The sequence below is a fragment of the Macrobrachium rosenbergii genome, chromosome 31, assembly GCF_040412425.1.
Source record: "Macrobrachium rosenbergii isolate ZJJX-2024 chromosome 31, ASM4041242v1, whole genome shotgun sequence".
In the NCBI taxonomy this organism is placed as follows: Eukaryota; Metazoa; Arthropoda; class Malacostraca; order Decapoda; family Palaemonidae; genus Macrobrachium; species Macrobrachium rosenbergii.
Genome location: NC_089771.1, coordinates 25,007,143 through 25,031,752, shown reverse-complemented (window position 1 = coordinate 25,031,752; position 24,610 = coordinate 25,007,143). Strand labels below are relative to the sequence as shown.

At 35.5% G+C, this 24,610-nt stretch overlaps 1 protein-coding gene across 20 annotated transcripts in view; it reads right to left on the bottom strand.

The window, feature by feature from the left end:
- The window catches only part of Ttc7 (tetratricopeptide repeat domain 7), a 196,376-nt gene that overhangs the window by 140,897 nt on the left and 30,869 nt on the right, over positions 1-24,610 (bottom strand). For 10 of the 20 annotated variants that reach the window (XM_067132463.1, XM_067132455.1, XM_067132460.1 and 7 more), the window contains 7 exons: positions 23,391-23,538; positions 22,834-23,022; positions 22,054-22,232; positions 21,087-21,279; positions 14,353-14,590; positions 13,769-14,096; positions 593-674 (listed from right to left, as the gene is read on the bottom strand). In XM_067132463.1, coding sequence (XP_066988564.1) covers positions 593-674; positions 13,769-14,096; positions 14,353-14,590; positions 21,087-21,279; positions 22,054-22,232; positions 22,834-23,022; positions 23,391-23,538 — 1,357 coding nt within the window. The remainder of the gene's footprint in view (positions 1-592; positions 675-13,768; positions 14,097-14,352; positions 14,591-21,086; positions 21,280-22,053; positions 22,233-22,833; positions 23,023-23,390; positions 23,539-24,610) is intronic. The other 10 variants (XM_067132474.1, XM_067132469.1, XM_067132471.1 and 7 more) reach the window with 1 other exon arrangement.

Sequence of the window (24,610 nt, the reverse complement as noted above, 5' to 3'; positions counted from 1 at the left end):
TTCTAATAACATGGCAGGTCACACTGCCCTACACAAGAAGCCTTCTGTTCCTTTTAGCATTAAACTGTGGAATGGACTTCTCAGCAGTTCTGTTGATGCTAATGCTCAAAAGTTTAACGAAGGTTATATCAATAGTACAATGTGTAATATACTGTTGCCCTAGTTATTCAGACTATAGACTTGACAGCCAAAGGCTCCGTTTGTTTGTACATATAAACTCTTAATTGCAAAATCTCACAGTTGACTTAATCCACCCCACACATCAGTCACTCTTTCCATTGTAATTTGTCCAATTTATTTTCATCTTGAGCATTCCTAAAGTGAAACCAACTACTGTTACAAAGGGGCCTACAATATAGAAACCTCCAAATACAAGCAAATAACTACGCAACTTTTTATTCTACTAAACATATCTTCTTCTGACAGTTCTCTCTCAGATGTATCCTAACTTCAGTATTTTTATATTAAGTTGTTTCATGCCCACCCCACGCAAAACAGGTCGTTAACTTCTGTTATAAATGTTGGGAGCCTAAATATTAAGTGGCATGAACCATAAAAATATTCAAAACTATACACAATCAAAAACACTTACCATAAACATGATGTGGTGACTCATTGGAAAGATTGACGAAGCTTCCTGTATACACTGAGCTGCTTCATTCACTTGATCAGTCCTAAAGGTTCCAGAGGAAAACTCTTTGATTAAAGGTAATGAGCTTTAACGATAGGAACTGTTCAATATTTCAAGAAATATACATAACATTCATTAAAAAAAAAAAGTTTTACTTTACTAAATCTGAAAATATCAGCAATATCAATGCACTTATGACATACAACAGACTTTGTTCTTATCTTCAGTTAAACGTGAAACGACTGTAATTATTAAAGGATTACTTTAAAGAGACAACCAAAGAAGTTTGGACAGCATAACTGGTCCATAACACTTTGGTTACTACCTTTTGTATGCAGCCAATTACAAACAGTGGAAATGTTTTGATAAATTGCCAAATAAACAGTCAATAATCATCAAGAACAACTGCACTGTTATGTTTTCAAAATCAGTGTGCTCCACAATGATGTAAAATAAAGGTGGTAAATATCAAGTACTGAGACTATTTTTGTTTCATGAAAATGAAATAGGCAAGCCCTCATCATAAATTCAGTAGCTTTCACACCTTCAAAAATATATAAATCTCAGTATTTGATTTCTAACATATTCTTAAATCACTGAAGAGCCCTTTCTTTAAATATATGAACTACACAAAACCCTATACCTGACATTCATACAGGCACATAAAGAAAACCAGCAAATCACTGAAATATAAATATTAATCAGCTTAAATCTTTCAAATGTGTTTTTTAAGGAGTTAACAATCTTTAAATTTACCAGTAAATCCAGATAAATATTTCCTGTATCAACAAGAAAATCTTTCCTATACATACACTCTGACCTCTCACGTTAATACTAGATCCTACTTACAGTTCAATCTATCAGTCTCACTTCATACCAACTATTAAATTTTAATGAATTGATATTAGCTCAGTTCTGCCTTCCATTCAAGATAAAATATTCTCATAAGACATTACCACTAGGAAGAAGTAATCAAGCATATGAGGGTCACAAACTAGAAACGGATAAAAACGTAGAGGTGAATATCCCCAAATTACAGTAATGACCCAGATATTCATTATCAATTATTTCCAGTTATTAAACAGCTAACTCAAGCTACTGTGTTTAGGTAACATGTAAGCTAACACCTGCTAAACAAAACATCACAGCTTATCAACACAGAAGTTGCGGTCGTCTTTAGTAAATGTTTCTTCTAGCCCAAACCATCACATTACAACTTTCACTTCCAGTAAGATTTAAATACACTCATTTTCTCACTTTCTCCAGCAAACAGACTAACATACTTCACTTAGATCACTAGTAAGGCTCTCGAATCAAGATTCACCAGGAGTCGTTTTTCCATTCTCACGAATGATTGGTCACCTTTTCAGTGTGGTTTCAAAGTATTTAACTGTCTTGAATGAGGTTCTAAAGCCAAACTTCCTGCAAGTTGATTTGTCACTCCATGCACACTCATTTCTAGATTTTCATTTACTCGCATGTACTCTTATTATTTCTCTTAATCATCTCTTCCAGTTTATCTTTTCTCTTTTCCATGGTTTTGCTAATAGTTCAATCTTTCATTTTCTTCTTTCCATACCAGTCTTCCTCTAACACTTGGACTCAAGTTTTGTCCCTTTCTTTTTTATACAGTACAGTACACATATTTTTTAGCCTCTTCTCTCATCATCTTCCATAATTCTGTTCTAAGAAAATATAATTCAACCATACACAATGGGACCATATCCTCTCCTGTGGATCAGGTTCTTCTAAATGCTTTCCATGCCCAAAAGAGAACGGAGAAGTTCAAATCTATCACGTGCCTCTCTCTGAAAGATGTCTGTCAGTTAAGGAATGATAGTCATTGTAAGACCATCAACTGAATGACAGTCCTAGGGACCATCTACAGAATGACCATCCTGTGGAACCACCTATTTTCCCATGAGAAACTAGTCTGACAAGCTCGCCTACAAGCATAGCCTACACCAATACCTAGCGCTAAAGGTGGTCTTCTTTTCAAGACTAAATTAGGAGCCAAGTTTTGGGAGGTAAGTAGTGTGATTGTTCACAGCTTCATTTTTAGTACTGTAGTTGGTAAACATTCTACAGGTGCTTTAAGATGTTATAACTAAAATACTTGATGTCGAGGATGATAAAACACTTTTTGGACAACAAAACAATAGCTGCTTTAAAGAGGAGCTACTGTATATTCCTGGCTCTACTTTTCTACTTTATTTGTGGTTGCTACCATGTCCAGCAAACTCCCTCAATGGGGAGCACCAAATAATGACGTATCAAAAGATCTGAAACCTGGTGATTTGCAAGCAGGTTTCCCTCATTTAGGGCCTATGGGAAGTTCTTTGCAACACTGCAAGGTCCAACACACAAAATAATGAGCAATAAAGTCCTCTTACAACCGTGTAATCTCCTCCCATCAGATAACGTCATTCAGCAGAAATGCAGGAATAAGGTTAATGACTTTATGTAATGTCCATGTAAGTGAAGCTTTTAGAAACCTTTCCTGCACTGAATTTATTGGTACAATGAAAATGGAAAAATTAGCAATGAAAATCAATAACAGAACGATGAGGGAATATTATGAAGAAAATGAATGCAAAATGGAGAGATGGCACAACAGAGGGGCCAATAAACAACAAAACAGTCTAAGAGCAGGAATGGAGAGAAGAATGAAAACCCACACATGCAAAATAAAGCTTATGGTGACCATATTTAGGAGATGAACCCTATTCATATAAAACAAGCCCACAGGGGCCACAGACTTGAAATTCAAGCTTCCATAAAGGAAGAATGGTTGAGCATAATCATGTGACTGAAAAGGAAGCAAAGTAAAAAGTACAATCATGAAAGTGACCAAGTGGTTCTTGTGGGAAAGCTGTGGGGAGTGAACTTTGTAATGAGTACATAATGTAAAAGATATTGTCACAAGAGGTATTGGAGATTACAAAATATACAGAGAATGGACTATAGAATTTAGGCCAAAGGTCAAGAGCTGGAACCTGTGTGAACATTCAGTGCTGAAAGGGAAATTGAGAATATAAGGATTCTAAAGGTGTAACAGGAGGAAAACCTCGCAGTTGCACAATGAAATAATTGCTAGGAGAGGACTGAAAGTAAGATAGAAGAAAGAACATGAATGGAGGTACAGCAAAAGGAATGCAAAGGGTTGCAGTTAGGGGCCAAAGGAACACTGCAAAGAACCATAAGTCATGCCTACAGCACACCTCACACAATATATACAAGGAATATGAGATTTTTGTAGCCTAAAATGTATCTTATGAGCAAACAGGGAAGAGACAGGGGTTGACAACCCTGTTGTGATAGATGGGCAGGTCTTAAAGAGGTCGAACTTAACTCAAGATTCTTTTACACTATAAATTCAATGAAGAATTGTCAGTTTGGAGTAAAAACTTTTCTCACTGGACAATATGACTGATGACTGTCTGTTAAACATGCATATAACAAAGAAGTCTCGTTCAATTCAAAGTACTTCACTTACAAATTTATGAGTAACAAATAAAGCATTTCACAGTTTGATATCAAGTTATTTAGTAAAGGAATTATATTATCCTAATACAGTGCTACAGTCTATTGTGTTTGCTGAAAAGAGTGATAAAGAGAAAGAAAGAGAGAGAGCATAATTTGCTGGTTATTCACATATGTCACATAACTGTAAATCTCTCTTGCTCTCTCCGACATTCAAGCATTTTTGCACAAGAAAAAAAAATTATATTACTGTAGTGCACAAAAATGTCATTTTGCATTGTACATACATATAAATAATCAGAATGTTGTTCTGAACTGGGAAACAAGACAAACATCTTACAGCAATAAAAGGTGAAAGTGTGAAAAGAAGTCTCCTAGAACTTGAGATATATTAAGCACCATTGCAAGCCAGAGATAGTTTGGTACACTTACAAAGTCATAGAAATACTTAGCAAATAGTTGTGTCCCTAATTGAGGAATACAAATAAAGTTTTGCCTGATCATGATCACTAAATTATATATATCAATAAGTGGGAACAGTATAAACCACAGTAATATGACACTTGCTACTGTCAATCAACATAGATGTTGAACCTTAATACTAAGCTGTTCCCACTGTATACTGTAGTCATAACAAAGTGAAATGAATAAGTCATTTTAGCAATAACGATAATGAACGTGATTACAATTAGAATGCAAAAACTTTCCTGACACAATGTCTCAATATGATTGTCCAATAGCATGGGAACTAACATGGCAACTACTGTAAAAATGGCAACTGTTTACAGAGATGAAAGAGTTGGTATTCCACAACAGTAGTAAATTTTTAGCAAATTGCATCAGCCTCCAGAGTGTAAGAATTTGGACCCATGAATGCTTTCTGCAGTCCACAACTGACAATGAAACACAACGTTGGTACAAAGACGTGATATATTAGTCTTATGACACCCAAATAAGACAAATGGAATTTTAGATGAGTTGGTCCACACACCACTATCTATATACAGGCAGTCCCCGGTTATCGGCAGGGTTCTGTTTCTGAGGGTGTGATGATAACCGAAAATTGCCGCTAACCGAAAATCGGCGATTTTGGCACTTTTTTGGCGATTTTCAGGGGTTATGGCGCCAAAAAGCACCGATTTTCGGTTATCGGCGCCTCTGTTAGGTATGTATCGGTGCCAATACCCAATTATCGGCACCAATAAGTGGAAATCTGTAATTATCGGCGCCGAAAATTGCAAATTTTCGTCGCTAGACAAGCGCCATAAAACCGGATCACTGCTAACCGAGCCCACCGTTAACCGGGGACTGCCTGTACTGTATATGTACAGATAACATTCCCAGAACTCAGGCCATCAACATACCTTCATTCTTTGTTAGAAGCCATGGAAGCAGCTCTTAAACTTTGGTTAGGATCACTGGTTTTAAACTCCCCATAATACTCTCCCAGATTCAAAAGTAAAATGCAGTTACAAGGAAATTTGAAAGGCAAATTCATTATATATTAAGATCTACCAAGCAGAATCAAACACTCCATAAGGAGGCTAATGCAAGGCATTACAATATACTACTTTAGGCACCTACTCTAGCATAAAGTCATAATTTCTCGCACAGTTATTGGTGGGTAGAATCAAAGAGCAGAACAAATTTTTATTATAAAACCTGTCAAAATGAGATAAATATTCACAACACTGTTTGCTGTTCAAACAAGATTACAGTAATGGGTGTAAGGAATTCTATAACTAAACAGTCGTACATGTTAAGAATCAAATAAAAAATGTAGCAAATCCAAATGACATGGTTCACAAAGACAGGTTCAAAAGTGCTGCATTCTGTGGCTGCTACTAAAACCAGCACTGCCTTGACTAAACACAAACTGGGATAACTGTCTTTGAAGTTAGGGTGCTAGGCTAAGAGAGGCCAGCAGCCCTTTCCTTCACTTTCCAAAGTAGGCAGTTTTTTAAAGAACTTATAATCAATAAAGTAACCTAATTTTTACAGGTATATCCAAAGAAATAGTAAAATAAATTTTCTCTTCAAGAGCCTAGCTGTGCCCATCAGAGAAACAATCTTGTATAAAGTTTTGAAAAATCACCTTTCCTAAATCCCATGACACTGATATGGCAGGGATACAAAAAAAAACTGTTCCTCTGATAAACTGAGCCTTGGAAACTTTCCAGCTGTGTAAACCTGACAATAATGGTACCAAAAGGAGCAAAAAGATGACATACTATTCTATAAAAGCATCTGTTCTCACTGCTCTGAAATCCCAGAAAAAGGACAGTAAATGAAGATAAGATTTCTTTTGTGAACAGGTCCACATGGAGCAGAAATAGGACAAATGATTTAGTGGTAGGTGGTATCATCTACTGACAATTCTCCCTGATCTGGAGACAGTCTCAAAGTTGTCTGTGCTTGTGTTCCATATTCCAGCAAACTGGACTTTGGACAGAAAATAGCCTCAATAATTGAAAAGCTTTACTTTCTCTTCCCGAGTCATGAAGGATAACTAATCTGCCTGATCCTCATGTCTGGAAAAGTAAACCAACGTTGGCGATCTAATGAAGATATACAGCACTGGCGTTAATTCCAAACTTGAATGCTTAACAATACCCTGCAGAATCAGCTGGGCATAAGACATAACCAGTCTAAAATGTTATTGTTCCCTAAGTTAAACCCATGCTGCAGGAAGACTGAAAAGACGGTAGAGTCATAAATTTTTACTAAAGAGAGAGGCAGCACTTTATCACACTAAGCAATGACATGCACCCACTCCCCTCGGTTATGGGCAGCAATAGTGTACTGCTAGTGGTAGTGATAGCCAGTGTAGCAATCTCTAAAAAGCTGCTCTCTCTGATGCTGTGCTGGATAACCTCCATGCAAGAATGTGCAGCAGTCTCCTCCAAGCAAAAACTCCTCTGGGGTCGGCCACATTCAGGGTCTTGGAGACCCAGAAACCACTCTTGCAGAAGCCAAAATTGGGTGATGAGATTCATCGGATACACTGCTGACATCTGAAACTTCAATACACCCTGTCCCAGCGGTGCAGTTCAAGCATGAATTCCATCACCAGTGCCATTGATTCTAGCTGCATAAAACATGTCCAGTGGTGGTTAGAGTTCAACAACTTCGTGAACTGATCCAGAAGAAACATCCACAACTTGCCAAAGGGCCTTTTAGAGGAAGAAGTCACCAGCTATGGCACTAACTGCGCAACGTTTATACTCTTGCCTTTGAGTATAAAGGAAAAAGTGATCCACAGTTCAGTTCACACATTGGACAAATCCCAACAACAGAAAAAATGCAATAATCTGGGAGCTGCAGAAGCAAAACCAACTTTGAAAAAATCACACACAGGAATGATGCCTTCCCTTCTGGACAACTGAAGTATGAGTTGGAGAAGAGCCAAGATCTTCCATGGAGAAGATCCTTACAAGATCTTCCAAGTTAGTGGGACTGAATTCATTTGCAATTAATAAGTCTCTTTATAAATATAGGGTCCATACATACATATGAAGATTATGTGGCAGGCTGATTTCACACACTGCTGGACTTCATGTAATAACTAATATGTATATGTATATTAAGAATACTTCAATTTGTTGCAAATATCCCAAGGCCTGTAACTACACACCTATTCATTTGAGTTTATATAACAATTTTGATACTGTAATATCTTACATATTCACACTATATCATGGTGCTTAATATAAAGATTCAGTATTTGACCAAATGGAAAAGCATGGGCACAAAATTTAGAGAAACAATAAATGGTTTAATTTAACAATCATCACTTTAAAATAATTATTCTAGCAGCCACATGTGGAAGAGTATCCTAATATTAATAATAAAAAATGTTCAAAAGTGACACAATTCTTTTTCAAAGTGAACTCTTCAAGTTTCAAATTTCCACTAGTACAGAGCAAAAGAGATGGTTAGACAATAAACTCTGACAAAGGTAAAAACAAAACAAAATGGGACACTAACCTATAGCTATCAGTAAACAAAATCAAAGCACAGTATGTACAACAATCCACAAAAGAATATTAGTGAATTGATTTACAAAAAATTTAAAATGTATTGAAGGGACTTTCAGGCTGGCACGGACCTCCCCCTACACATGCTGTACAGTGAATTATGTGCATAAATCTTTTATAACAATCTGAACCAGCCAGCATGTTAATTTCTGGTACGATACAAGTTACTGTACCAGCACTTACTTTGTATTACGACAACTATCAATTTACTTCCTAAAACGAGATTGACTAACTCAAGAGGAATGATGCAATGGTGTTTAATTTTTCATAATCACAAAATAATCTAATGACTATTTCACTATGTCTACTGAATGGTGTTAAGGTATTGTGACTGGAGAATTTTTCCCAATCTCAAGGCAGTCAAAAGAGAGAGAGAGAGAGAGAGAGAGAGAGAGAGAGAGAGAGAGAGAGAGAGAGAGAGAGAGAGAGAGAGAGAGAGAGAATTATTTCCTTCTAAGAATATGTGCCACCACGATCCCATGCCACTTAATGATTTTTTGTAGGACAAAACGCAGTGCCTTTGAACACAGTAATGGCAGCAAAATATGCATTACATAATAATGCACACTTTCCTGAACATTAAAGAGATGTCCCATTACGCTTATTAATAAAAAGAGTTGAAAATTGAAATGTAGTAGCTAAATATTAAACATAAAATGGTTAATGCGTAAGATTTATGCACAAAAATACAATTCCACTAGTCCCGTATACATATGAGTGTGTGTGTCATGTCAACACAATGTGGTAATGTAACAGTAACTATACAAAATGCAAAAAACTACAAACTATGTACAAAAATATACTGTATACGTATTACTAACAGTAACTATGCTAAAGCACAAACAACCAATCTATGTACTGTACTGTATGATAATGTAACAGTTATACTAGTTGCCAAATGCAGAAAAACATTAATACAGTATAATATCTAAATCAATTCATGTGAAAAACGAATGACCTAAGATCGTAAACAGATACACGCTAAGATTTAAGAGTTAAAATGTCTCAACTGGTTAAGTTAAAAAAGCTGATAAAATCCTGTACCTTGCATACTGTTGCTTGATTCTACGGTAAACACATCATGAGATTTGTTTACTTTACTAAGTATAAATGGGTAAAATGGGATGTAAACTCAAAAATTTTACTCAGTGCAATTAAAAATGAAAATCGAGAACAAATCACAATATACAAATCACTGAGCAGACAAACAGCAATGTAAGATTGCCCTTTACGTGGAAATATTTTCTTACAATTCTAAAAACTGAAAGTGTAAATCAGTGAACAAATAAAGAATTCCTCTAAATCTGAAATGCCATGTTTATCTGGTCAGAGACACAAAAACTGGCAGCATTAGAGAACTGATGTACTTTTTGGAGAGCCAGTTCTAACACTCACAAGCTGTGTACTTATTCAGTTTACGTGACTTAGGATTGGGCGATTTAAATGCCATTAAAAATGACAGTCATTCTTATTTCTTTTAGTTCTTCTTTAACAAGATAAAAAATCTAATACAAGAGGAAACGGAAGCCAAGGCAATAATCACCATATTAGGAGGTCACTAACTTGAAAAAAAAGCAAAGGGGATGAGTCTGAAAAAGTTAGACTGTGAACAACCTAGTATTCAGGTCCACAAAGGAATCAAAACTAAAGTGAGGATTAATTATGACGGATTGAAAAAAGATGCCATAACCCATGTAAAGGATGATTCCTTTATTTTCAATGAGTCATGTTGATTCTTTCAAGATGTTACTTGAAATTTACTTTGACTATTACATTTAGTTTCTACTAAGTAATGAAGAACGAGTCTGTTGTTTCAATCAAAGATGGTTTTACTTGTTTGCAGCCAAAAGAATCAAGACAGTGAAAAGTTATTTGAATTCGATAGCCTTAGCAACAGTACGAGTATGTATTAGCTTGTAAAAGGCAATCTTACAATCAAATCAAGGATACGAATTACTCACAGACATACACAGTGCAAATCTCTACAAGCCCCAAACACTTGCATTCTATCAGCAAAAAATGTAAAAATAGTCACAGCACTGCAAATAATCATGGTAAAACTAAACCTAAAAAGTACAACCAACCACAAAAGTCAGTAAAATAAGATGCCAGATTAAAATACCTTACCTCTAAGGGAGCTACTATGGCAAAATGTACACAAGTGAATGTTAAAGTTCACATCTCTTCACTTGCAGTATCTCAAATTTTTGACTGTTAAAAGGATGTTAACTTACTCGTATGATGTTTTGTAAAAAGACCTGATTGGACTTTTAAGGAAAACGCATGCAAACAGCATGCATAACAAGTGAGTGTTCTTTATATAAAAGTACAGTGCAGTTAAACAAGCAAATCATAAGATGTTCAATTTAAGAGATTCAAACAAACGTACAAGTACAAAGGAACAAAATGCTGAGAAATCATACAAGATTGAGTCTATTGACTTCAGCCATACAGAAGTTAAAAGAAATTCAGTGCTCCATGTAAACAAACCTTGTGTTTATTTGTTATGCTACCTGGCTTGGTGCTGCATTAGGCAAGAACTGAGACATCAAGAGGCACACAAGTCTTCCAATGTCATTACTACCTTGGATGAAGCAGATACAAGAAAACTAAATGGCTGGGCAGGAAGATATGCTATTTCTTAGTGCAGTTACTACCCTCCCAAAAAGATTAATTAAGGGGATACTAACTACAATAGAGATTTCGAACAGATCAGTACGTGGAGTAATCATTGGAAGGTAAACCTGAATCCCAGCAAAACTAACCCCTGGTTAATCAGCTGATCCTTTATCATACGCCCACTCCTTAAAATAACTGAAAGAACATATTGAATGATGCCATAGAACTGGGTCTTGTTTTGAGATATTACCCCATGACCAGAATATAGGACTGATAACTCATGGTCAACTGATTACTGTCCAATTTCTAAAACTTCAATATTATCTACTGGTTTCTGCATGGGCCTGTATTATAAAGAAATCCTTAGATTATGGTCAAAAAGTTCATGATTGATCTTGACTTTGCTTTTGTCAGCGTTACTCAAGAGGCCGTATTTTCAAACTCTGACAGACAGAGGAACATTATAGTATTAATATTGAATTTTTAACACAGATAATGAAAAAGACCATTTACCAGCACTAGGGTGACAACAGAAATGCAATATCTAGTGTTCCTCAGGCTATTGTTCTTGGCCAATTACTATTTATATTATACTGTATTGTATAAGCATGATACATGGTTCTGCCTAAAAAGCAAGATAGTTTATGTAGATGATGCTACATTATCTGCACTGATCCTGTCTACCACCTATAGACCTATGGCTGCAGATTCTTTTGAAACAGACTTAGCTAAAATTAGTGCAAGGTACAAATTAAGGAGGAGTGAAGCTAAACCCATACAAAACTCAATTATTTGTCAGCAGGTCTAGAATGCTAGATCCCAAACTTGTTATGACTCTTTCACTGATAATTTTTCTTCAAATTCATGCTACTCATTTAAAATTTTAGGTGCCATTCTTAAATGCAAATTCCATTTTTATAATAGAAACATATCCAGTCCACCTCTTCTCAACCTGCAATAAAAGTATTTCAAGATCTCTGGAGACTGGTCTATCCTAGGGCTAACTTTTTACTCTAAGGAGGTATATTCACCAGAGAGGGGACATTGAAAAGCTCTCCTGACTACTCATGATTCAACTGTCAGCTATACAACAATACACCAGGCAGTATAACGCAAATATTATAAGAGGTTTGTGCACAATGGACACACTGATGCCAGATGCTCATATAAACAAAACAAGGGGCAGAATTCTGTCCTTGGCTTATATAGACAAATCAGGCAAAAGCATTACAAAATCTATTTCCAGTCTTTAAAAAGCCACTTTTTCACGAATGAATAACTTAAATCTTTTTTTTTTTTATAAAAGATGATCACATTAACAGCGAATGAATTATGCAGCATATGAAAATTTATGGAAGTTAATTGTCTGTGTTATTATCTCTGACTCTAGCTTTTAGGCAAAAAATTTGTAGACAATGTGTGTATTACATAAACACACAATTTTTACTCGTTAAGTGACTTCCCAATTTTGTTGGTAAATATGCTTTAAAATATCCTTATAATTAAAAAAGTTTCATACACATTTTAAACATTCTCCTTAATATACAATAATACTGTAATGTCTAGTAGAGCAAAATTTTGCGTTGCCTTTAATTTAAAATTGAATCCCTGCTGCGTGCAAAATTTCGTTCAGTAACAGTCTTCTTTACTAGCCCTACAAGTCTGGACAACAACCACTTTCGCTATCAAGCTGTTTCAGTGCACTTTCATTTCATGATAATTAACTGTCAGTTCATCATATTCTATTACTTCAAGCTAAAATTCACCATCATTAAAAATTTGCGATCATCTTCTATACAGTTTAATGAACTAAAATGTAAAGAAAAATCATAGACTAAAGATGGAGAAGCCAATTTGTCTATAAAAGCCTGTCTAAGTGCTGTACAAAAGATTTCCTTTACAACTAAGTGTGCAGAGTACAGTGTGTGAAACTAAGAAAATTTCAGTAAGTGCAGACATGTTAATCCTTTGTTTTTTTATAATAAATATTAATATTCTTCTTATCGAACTATGTTCATCGTTTCTAATTTTGGCTACACTGAGCAGACAGAAATGTATATTACATCAATAGTGTATAAAATAACTGAGTAACTTAATCATTCATTTTTTTTATGCATAGCATAATCTTTTTCAAAATTACTATAGAAAATGTAAAAATAATCTACTTAATGCCCTTTTTTAAATAATGAAAAGGTATTTTAAAAGCAGCAAATTCAAAATATACTAGGAATCTTGCTGATAATTCTTGTAACAGTTTAGAGTCGAATCTATCAAAATCTCTTTTTCACAAAACGCTACATCTGGCATGTGCTCCTCGACTCGAAAAATGTTTCATCTAACAGCTAAAACTACAGTACGGCATAATACTACAAACTAAAAAGCTATCTAGACATACTTGTACAAAGGACAAGGAAAAATAAGCAGATTAAAACAAATAAGATATCAGATGGTATAAAATGCATCTAATAATTATTGTACAGATGAATGTTTAGCTATCTTTTTATAATTCATGAACATACGCAGAATATATAACCATTCTGTCCACTCTTTATTTGCCAAAATTTTCCCCAACATGCAGTGGTATCATTTTTCTTTTACCACTATCCACTTCAAGAGACATTAAGGTGTTCTCCACTTTCAAAATGCACTAAATTTCATTTTCTTCAAATAATTAGCTTTTAATAATCACACATGCATTTTCTAGTTATGAGATCACCTGGGAGTGGTTATTTCCTAGTGTATCTCTGAATAAATTCATACTCGTATGTATCTTTGCAAACCTGTGCACAACAAAGCAAACCTCTCGTCTACTAATGCAGATTAACCAGAAAAATTTTTGGAGTTAGATGTTTTTCTGTTTCTTGAATAAGGATGGTGCTCTAAAAGTACTTAGATTTTGACAAAATCTGAGTGGAAGGGAAAGTACAGATAACACTTTCTACAACATACCGAAGGCACATCAAATAACACCATCACCACAATTCTCTACTGTACTTACTTCAGGTACAGCTGAGCAGTGAGTAGCCATATTTGTATTTGCAGCAGCCAGGCCTGCTGAGGGCCAGGCTTTGGCTGGTAAGAGGAAAGCGAAGACGCCACTTCAGACAGAGCCTGTTCGACGCGAGATGCTGCGACACTCTCAGCGTGTACAGAAGCTGTTGGGGGGTGAGCAGGAGAATCGAGAATAAAATGTGGTTTTGTTGAGGGATTCTCAGGATTAGTTTCCAACTGTAACGTAGGATTAAGGAGCTTAATATGCAAAGACACCACTTCGGAGAGGGCCGATCCCATACGGTTCGGGGACAAATTGTCCTCAAGTGACTGGGCTGCGGGGAGAGGGGCGGGGAACTCTATAATAATCGTAACACATTAAAAAACACATGAGCATATTAGTCAGAAAACAAATGAGGAAGAGCAAAGGTTTGGAAAGATTCAAGAAAAAGTCTAAAGTTCTCTGAAGCTATAGTGGATACCTTTCCCAAATCAAATACTTTACAGTGCACAGCACAGCACCTTATGGATTACATCATCTACTATTACTACCCCCACAACACTGACAGCAAAAGGTCGTAACGCACTTACTGGTATCCTTGTCGGACATGTTGAATATACTATAGGAGTCATGGTTAGTATTGAACTGTGATTGGACATCAGAAATTTCTCCCATCAATTGCTCTTTATACAGGTTTTGCCATAGGCTAAGCATGTGACGAGCAGTCAACAATGCTATTTCCCCTCCATGAACTGCTTCTTCCAGACTGGCTCGCACATACAGAAGGTGAAGATTTTCAGGATATTCCGCCAATGCAGCTTCTGCCAGCTAAAAAATAAATTTTGCAAGTCAAATAGGATGTTCAACAACATTCTGAATTTGCAACTAAACTTGCCTACTAAACAAATGGGGCAGCTTTTCAATTATGCAGTATAGTACAGTAGAACACTGGACCTCGACGCTAATCCGTTCCAGAAGAAGCGTCGAAATGCGATTCAGTCGAGATCCACAGAAATTTTTTCCATAAATAACTGAAAATGGATTAATCCATTCCTGACCACCAGTTATTACCCTAACCTCACCTTTTTATACAAAACATTACATATAAATTACAATTAAATAAGTTCCAAGTTAAATAACATACTGTATTTAACGAATTTTTTCATTTTAAAATGTATACAGTACTGTGTAAAAAAACTGCCAGAGTACTGTATAAAAAAACTGCCGAAGTCCAATGCGGCTGTATTACCGATGGGAGACCGAGCACCATAGGCTAGGCTAGGTACTGTAGGCACAAAAATTGAAAAACAACCCTAATTATTTCAGTAAATTATTAAAATATTAAAAAATAAGCCAAATTATGTCTGTTATCATAAACTTGAGAAAAACTGCTTAACGATATGGCTGCAGCTCGTCTTTCAGCCATTTGCCTTGAGCGGATGTAAACATACCTTTGCGCCGCCCTGGCAGCCTATCGCTGTAAAGCATAGACGTTTACAACAGTAGTATTTATGGTAAATTTCATATAGAGTCTACTGGAATCTACTATATTACTCTCACAATAAGGTACACAATCCTTTATCCGAAACCCTCAGGGCCATATGTGTTTCACTTTTTTAAATTTTTCGGATTACAGAACTGTGGGGTCAGGAGCATAATCAAACATCACTACTGCAGCAAAAACATTTTTTCTCTTTTTTCATGTTTTTTCATTACAGTTATTTATGCATTATAGTTCATTATTACAGTACGTATTTATATTAATATACTGTTAAACGAATGTGAGATAATTAAGATCATCAATAATAAAATAGTGGGACAATTAAGACCATATGTTCACCAACATTTTTTCAACATAAACATTCCGTAAAATGCAAAAAATCTACGTGATCAGAAAAACTGTAATACAACTTGTGAATTTTAACGATAAGTACGACTATAAAATACATTTTATTTCATCAATCTTGGAGAGGATTGTTCTTTATTGTTACTAACATCATCAATTTGCAGTCGTAAATTTGAGGTAGGTCTGGGAATAGGATTTGCAAGTGATGACACATTAATGATGACACATTACTATAACTGACTGTTGTGGGACTTTTCATACCACTATATTAAAGTTAAAAATATTGTTAAATTCTTGTTTTCATGAAGAAATAATTTTTTAAAGCAATTTATGAGTAATTTTTGCAAGCTTCAGTCAAATAATCATGATCAAGGCAACGTTCAAACTTAGTGCCTTACACATAATTGGTGATCAAAAATGTCTAAAAATAGAACAGAAGTAGAGAGCTGTCACTGGCTAACAGCTCTCCATGGCACCCAGCCAGCCAATCAGGTTTTAGCTGTACAGTATTCTGTCTGAGAAAGAACGTTTCACTCATGTGATGACATATGTGCGTTTCAAAATACAGTTTGTAGTTTTAAATAGGTTAAAATGTATTACCTGTACTATACATTTTTTTTTTGTCTTCCGAAGATATATTACCTGTACTTTGCATTTTTAAAATATGAACACATACACACTGTGTACATACCCATTGGATAAAGACTCAAATTAGCAGTATCTGAGAGAGAGAGAGAGAGAGAGAGAGAGAGAGAGAGAGAGAGAGAGAGAGAGAGAGAGAGAGAGAGAGAGAGAGAGAGAGAGAGAGAGAGATTCTAGTTGGCAAATGTACAAATATTTTATTATCTTGGGACTTTCTAAAGGTCAATTCTTAGGATTTCTTGGTTTTTAGAACTGTGATTTCAACAAAAAATGTTTTCGGTTTTTAGGGCTTTTCGGTTTTAGAACTGTGGATAAAGGACTGTGTACCTGTATTGTAGATATTTCATGCACAGAATCATACATTTTCCCTACAAAATCACTTTAAAATATCTTCCAATAAATGTTATGATACTAAAATTGTTTTTTCCGCAAAATGTCCTCGTAAAATAGGGGTGCATCGTACCTCGTATGCGAAGGTGCATCTTCTACGACAGCAAATACAGTACTGCTCTGAAACACCATCACCAGCAATATGTTTTTGCATTTATCCAAACAAACAGCAATTTTTCTATTTCATCTATCATGGGAGGCCTTTGTTTTGTCAAACTCATAACCCCTCAGCAATACTGATACTTTTTGTCTCTTTGTGCTTTATAAATGTACTTACGGTGATCTTGGTAGCTTAAACTGAGATGCTAAATCAATCAGAGGAATGCCTCTTTCATACTTTTCAATAATCTCTTTTTTAAGTTCAGTTGTGGTTCTTACCGTTTTCCTTTTCTGCTTGTCTGCAATGGCTTTCTTGGGACCCATATTTTTATCAAAACTCTGTACAGTACAAAAAGCCACAAAAACTAAGTAAATGCTGTAGATCAAAACACTGAAGCACAGCTGAGTGGGGTTTAAACTACGCCTGGGAACAATGCCAACTAGCGCAGACTAACTGAAACACGAAACACTTTGTTTACAAATATCAGGTGGTTTATCGGGTCGGATTCCGGTTTTTCGTTTGAGCTCCAAAGCAAAATTTACTTGAAATTTTGCATCAAAATCAGATTATATCGAGTTCTGGTACGGTCGAGGACCGGGGTTCTACTGTATCACAAAATTCTTAAAAACTACAAGGCAAGATAGCAAGGTAAGATTTGACATACTGGATCTGAAACAGTCTTTGGTATAAAAATTAAATATTCTGGAAGAGTAAATTTAAAACATCAAATACCATATTATGAATGTAAACAAACATGCCAGAGGATGATAAACTGGTTTCTCTGACAAAACAGTTAAAACCACAACCTGGGTGATAACACTCACCCCAAACAGAATCAAAATTATCACCTCTTGATAATTAATTCATATATTGCAACATCGATCTCAAAACATTCATACTAAAATGAATCTAAAACCAAAAATATACCCAAACCTTAATAAAAAAATATCTGAAAAGTACAATGAACACTAGTCCTGTACACGAATATCCACGGAGACACTGGCAAGTAAAATTTATGTACTTTGCACAAGAGAAAATTACATATACTGAACACCAAGCTCATAGCAGTACGAGAAAAAATATTACACCCACTCTTGCAATGAATGTAACTTGAATAAAAACTGCAAGAGGAAAAATATACATTAGCATGATGCTTCAATTTTGTTTCAAACTCACAGGTGATGAATGCAGTGTATCAAATTTATCAAATCTACTCAATACCAGAGCAAGAATTAACCTGCATTGTTCATGCAAAACTAATCTATGTATAAATTTACAAAATCCTTTAGGAATTTGAGGCAAGTGATGGACTATCAGTTGATCAGTGTTTTGGGTAAAAACATACTTGTTTAAGAAAGAAAAATGGATGCATCATCTCACTTGTTTTGTAAATATAAAGTTTTATAACATTTAACACATTTCTTCATAGAAACACATCAATTAAATAGCTCCCTCAATTGCAGTCTGAACATTATCTGACATGCATTGTGTCTTGTTGACAAAAGCAGCCGGATAGCTAAAAACAAATGTCCATACGTACACACCTATGACCCATCAATAGGTAGTAAGTATCCTCTTCATTATTTCATGTACAAGGGTTGTGACAGCAAAGGAAAGGGAGAGGAGGTGGGTACCTGTGTGTGTGACTGATGCATTGGTATGAAATTTTGCTTCATGTTAATGTAAATATCCAAAAGATCCACAGGAGTACTTGGGGTCACAGTAGATCAGGCCCAAGTGTCAAAGGTATTCTCATGGAATAACTGAACACTCATTGAAAAATAAGAACCTGAAAATGTTATATATCGAAAGGAGTAGAGATCATCTATCCATTTAGGTAAGACTGATTAGACTCTACTTAACTACAAAACCCATGGGTAAGATTATTGCAACTGTGCATATGAAACAGTGCAGAGGATTGTTACTACCTACATACCAACCAAATAATAGGTGCATATTCATGAACAGTCACTTTTTACCTACTCTGCTCCTTCTTCCTAAAAGAAAGAAAATGCATGTCTGGGCACATTCAGACTGAGAATGAGAGCTCTAGATGTTACGGGTTTGTAATGAAAAAATAAACCTTTATAAAGCCAAAAAGATTATAAAAACTATCAGTAAAGATAGTCATTGTCTTGTATATAAAACTACTAACTAGCCAACTACAGTCACAAGTCGTAAATGTACACACATGAAAAACACATGAGAATATTAAACCTGATGCTGAAAAATGAACATTAAAATATTAGCCAGGTCTTCCCAGATCCTCATCAGTGTCTGTTACTTCGTAAATACGGTAACAACAATATACAGTAAGAAATTTACAATTAAAGTGCATAAGAACTGAACTTTAAAAAGTACTCCCATAATGCATGTCAATGAACATGAATGAACAGCAAATCAACAATTTCATCAATATCGTATTATCAATGAAAGGGGTTGTGACAATTTGTCCATGCAGCGAACTTTGTTTTATAGAATTAGGAACATTAGATCTAGTGCCGAAGTCCATGCAACAGATGACAATAAAAAAATACTAATAAAAGGCTGTTTAAGTATGTATTACAGACCATTTTACTGAATCAATACGTATTTTCTGGTGTAAAATTATCCTGTGATACAATTCATTTACTACTACTGGAAAACTGCAAGGAGTAACTGCCTAAATTTTTTAGTGTTTGTCATTTTCTTTAACACCTGAGATCTGGTCAATTTCCAACATTTCTCACTGCGGTATCACAGAAACATCCATTTACTTGATTTTTGAGAAGTTGAAACACATGAAAATTCAATTTCTAAGTTCAGGTATATATACACAAATGGATCTCAAATAAAAGATGCAAATGGAGTAATGATGTCTGCAGTGAATGTAATTATGGGTTGAGTGAATATTTTGAATATCTACTGAATTTACAAGTCATAAGAAAGGCAGGGTTCAATGATGCAAGAGTGGAAGGGGTTAGTGGAAGTTTGAGAATACTGTAGGTGTAAATGTATGAGGACAATTAAGAGGCTGAAAAATAAATATACAAGCAAGGTGCCACAGTGCAGTGACTGTGAGGCTGACCAAGGTTTGTACAGTGGTGAAGGAATGACTGAAAGAAATGTTAACTATAAAGAATCATAAGTTATGGTAGAGACCAAAACAAAGGAAAAGCTGATATCACGTGGACTAATGGACCCACATTAGGCCTCTGTGAAATACCATCACTCGTGTCGTTAACGTGATTTATCTTCCACAAAGCTTCCTTCTTATAGTTTTCATCCACATGGGCTGGGTCTTCTAACTTTCCCAATGACCACATAACCACAGCTGATACTATCACATACTAACCCCACAGAGGTTGTGGAATGGTTGTGCAAATCTAGGCTATCTCCATTGCCCTTTCATCATTATCTCATCATCTCATCTACATACAGAACTTCCATACTTTCCATCATTTCTAATCCTCCCATCTGTAAAACGGACTAATTTGTATTTTTAATTTAAGCCTTTATTGCCTATCAAACTTTACCTTTCTTTATTATAATTCTACCCGACACAAGTGCCATTTAAACAAACCTAAAACCTACAAAAGTCAATGCTAAAACCTGCAAAATTTAATGATCAACTGTGACATCCAAGGTATGAAAAATTATCACAGATGAGAAGACAGAAATGAAAGAATGATGGCACTGGAAAAATTTTGAAAGCAGCCTTATGGTGAGAGAGAATCATGTGTTATATAAATCACTGAGCCTGCTCTGACTTCATTCTTGACTAAGACAAGAATGGTGTGACTGAGATTTCCACATCCTTGGAAATGAGGCAATATGTGAGTAATGAGGTTCTGATGAAACAAATATAAATTTACTAATATGTATACACAAATTAAGATTTATAAAAATGCTGCTCTTAAATCTAAAGACATGAAAACCAAACAAACTTATACATCCACTCATTTGAATTATAAAAACTTACGTCAACTCATGAAAAACAGCATATATGAATTTAAAAATTCCACAGGGTTTAAAGACTACTTCTCTGTAAGTATCTGACCCAATCAGGAGTGAAGACCCAATCAGGAGTGAATACTAACAGAAAAAAATTAGTAAAACTAAAAATGCATTTAACTGCATGATTCTCATCTCGTTCGCTCAATTTATTGTAAAAAAGACATGCCCTACAAGGCAACACTTCGCTAAGATATCTGATCCGGAAGGGGGCCTACTTCGCACACGTCTGCCATTTACCAGGAAAGACTATACCACTCAGGTTCTAGAGCTGGCTAAAATTTCATGAATGAAAGGTGGTCTCTAAAATGTCAGAAAAATTAGTACTACCCACACAAAAGAACAACTCTTACCTCTAGCGCTTCTTCATACTCCTTTTGGGCAGACAATAGCAATATCAGGAGGTGTAAGGAATGTGGGTGCTCTGATCGTAAATAGAGTGCCAGCTTCACATGATGTGTGGCTTCGACAAGAAGACGGCTCTGGGCATAATGCAAAGCCAAGTAAAACTCTACTAAATGGTCACTAGAATCCAGTTGTTGCGATCTGCAATGTAAATGATGGATGTTGGATATATATATATATAAACTCATAACATACATGTAGGATAATAAAAACTTTAAACAAGTACCTAAAATTATAAATATTATGCAATGCTAATTTATAGTAGTTGACCTGGATAAGCTAGGGCATTGTGACTGGAGAAAGTTTAACTACTATCAAGGCAATCACCAAGGTATGTTAATATATCTGAGAGAGAGAGAGAGAGAGAGAGAGAAAGCAAGGCTTTCTAGTTTCTATTCTGTGTAGTGTTGTTTTGTGTGGTAACTAAAGAAACAATAATGTGAAAAGAAAGCATAAAAAAAAAAAAATTGTCATCCATCCAATGGTCTTTCTTTTTTTGCAGACTCTGTCCTCCAGTGAGCTTTGATGAGTCCCAGAAACTCCTGGCTAGCCACAGAAAACAAAAGGGCATCTACTATTTGTTTTGTGGAAAGACAAAAGCTACGGAGAGAGGCAGCAATGCATGCACAGTTTATATTTTGTTTGTGAATCACAAAAATTATGAACTCATAAGTACACCATCATCCAGAAGAGACATGAAGGAGCATTCCACCGCCCAACCAGCACATCCCACAGATATCTAATCCAGCTCACATGTACTATAGCAAATTTTCAAGCCCATCATCTGATAACATAAGTTCAATGTAAATAAAACTAGATTATACTCTACGGGACACCACTCCATGCCAAAAGGAAAAGGGATACAGTACATTCTACTTTCTAGCTGAAAAAAAATTAAATCTATCTGATACCAACCTTAGAAAACATTCCAGAGCTTTAGCCCTCAGGGCATGGGAATCTGCATGCCGCTGTGTATGATGAGCCTCTAGGGTGAGCCCTAAGCCATGGAAGAGATGACATCTGGCCGCAAGCATACTTGCTCTTTCTTCTGATGACTTAAGGGCCTTACTGACCCATTCTAAGCCTTCTTCTATCTAATAATGAAAATAAACACTCGATATTAAAAAGAGAGAGAGAGATTCTTTTACTTTTTCTAAAGAAATGCAATAGGCAGACAGAATATAGAATTTTGGCCAAAGGCCAAGAACTGGGAACTATGAAGTCATTCAGCGCTGAAACAGAAATTGACTGTAAAAAAGTTTGAAATATAACAGGAGAAAAACCTCACAGTTGCACTATGAAACAACAGTTAGAAGGTGGAAAGTAAGATGGAAAAAAGAATACGAATGGAGGTACAGTAAAAGGAACAAAAGGGAATGCAGTTATGGGCCGAAGGGACACTGCAAAGAACCTTAAGTAATGCCTACAGTGCACCACATGAGGGCACTGACGGCACTATCCCCTACGGGGGGAAATGCAATAAGAACATTGAAAAAGTGCTTTTGCAGAGACCCGTATACTGCTCTAGTATTTAAGTGTCCTGTTTCAGTAATAAATTTCTAAAGAAAAGATAAAATATCCATATTTCTGAAAGGATTATATTAGAAATTAGTTCTAAATCATTTTTGCTGTTAAAATTATGCACTTAGAAGTAATTGTCAATGACCTTTTAAAACTAGCTTTTGATCCACTTACTCTTCCTAACTGCTGGAAACAAATTTTGGCTGCTAGAAGACAGTAGTGAGGTTCACTGGGCAGTAAACGATGCACCTCTTGTAAAACAACCATAGCTCGAATATTCTTACGTCCACACATTAAAGCCAACGCAAACTGTTGCCACACATGTGTGGCTTCATATGAAAACTTCATGGCCCTTTCGAAAACCTGCAAACAAAATCTGATCTAAGGAAGCAAAGTGAACTCAAAGATAGTAATGAAAATAGGAACCTACCTCTGAAAACAGGATGAACAAATGTATATTATTACCATCCTGTCTATAAAATTAATTGTATACTGTATTTTGATTACTGTATTTACAATTATCAAAGTTTGGTGGATGACAATGGGAAATATTACTTTCCAGGTCGGAAAATTTCAAAAGTTTCTTCTATTTATCCACATGACAAAGAAAAACCAATTATGTACACTGAAAAAGTGCAATTCACCCTCTTTGAGATTGTGAGATTATGTAATTTCTTGAACTTGAGCTTCCCTGGCAAAAATTCTATAAAATATCATATAATTCACATTACCTCAATTAGTATCTGATGCTGCTTTCTTCTTGCAAGGGAAATACAAAGGAGATCATATACAGCCGTTGCATTATCATAAGCGTGGACTCTGGCGTTCTTAAACTCGGGACTTTGACTCAGCACAGCTTCTCTGACTGCCATTGCTTCACTGTGAAATTCAACATTTATTTAAATTAAAAAATACCATATTTTATGGATTTCTTTCATAGATAAAACAGTTCTCATCATACCAAGATGATGATGATTTTGCTCTCATCATGGGTGAGAGATGACCTCCTACTGATGTATGATACACATCTTTCACCATCCATTATCAGTAAAAGGCCTTATCAACTGTATATCTAATTAAAGGTGAGGAACCTCAAAGCAAGGTAATGTCTTCATCTAGGAAACACAAAACACTATGCAATCTGGCCTTCTCATAAAGAAAAATCTGAGTTTTCTATATTAGTGCCAGCAGCCATCATCTGTATCTAGATACCGTCTAGGTACCTTTATTAAAATTTACTACAAAGTAATATTACTTAAAAGGAAGAGAAAGAGAGCAGAGAGGCTGTCAGACAGACAGAAATTCAATATGATTACTTGCTCGCTAACCTGGACATATCATGAAAAAGAACTGGGAACCTTTCCATACTGTACTGTATATTTATTGATTCACACTACAGTAGTAATGGCAGTTTAAGATGCAATACCTTTATTGAACACCATAAAACATTAAGCTAATCAACATACATACATTAGAAATCACTGGCCTGGATAAGCAAAGGTGTGTGTGTGTCTCTCTCTCTCTCTCTCTCTCTCTCTCTCTCTCTCTCTCTCTCTCTCTCTCTCTCTCTCTCTCTCTCTCTCTCTTTGACAATGAGGCGACTTGACTTCCCACTTACCAACATTCCATGCAACCTACCTTATAACAATGAACTAATTTATTATAAAATTAAGATCCAAGTTTAACATTTAGCTGCACATTTATATGCACACTTAAGACTATAATCTGTACTGAGTAATGGTCAGTACCTTACTGCAAGTTTTATTTGATTAACCGACACCAAGCAAATGAAGCAATACAAAACACACTACAGTACAGTACAACCATATACAGAGCACCATGATGAATAATGGATGAGGAGAATGGGACTTAAACCTCACTTGAGGACATTTTACCCCTCGCCTAGTACAACAATGTTTCCTATTTCGTCTGTAATTTCACAAAATGTCAA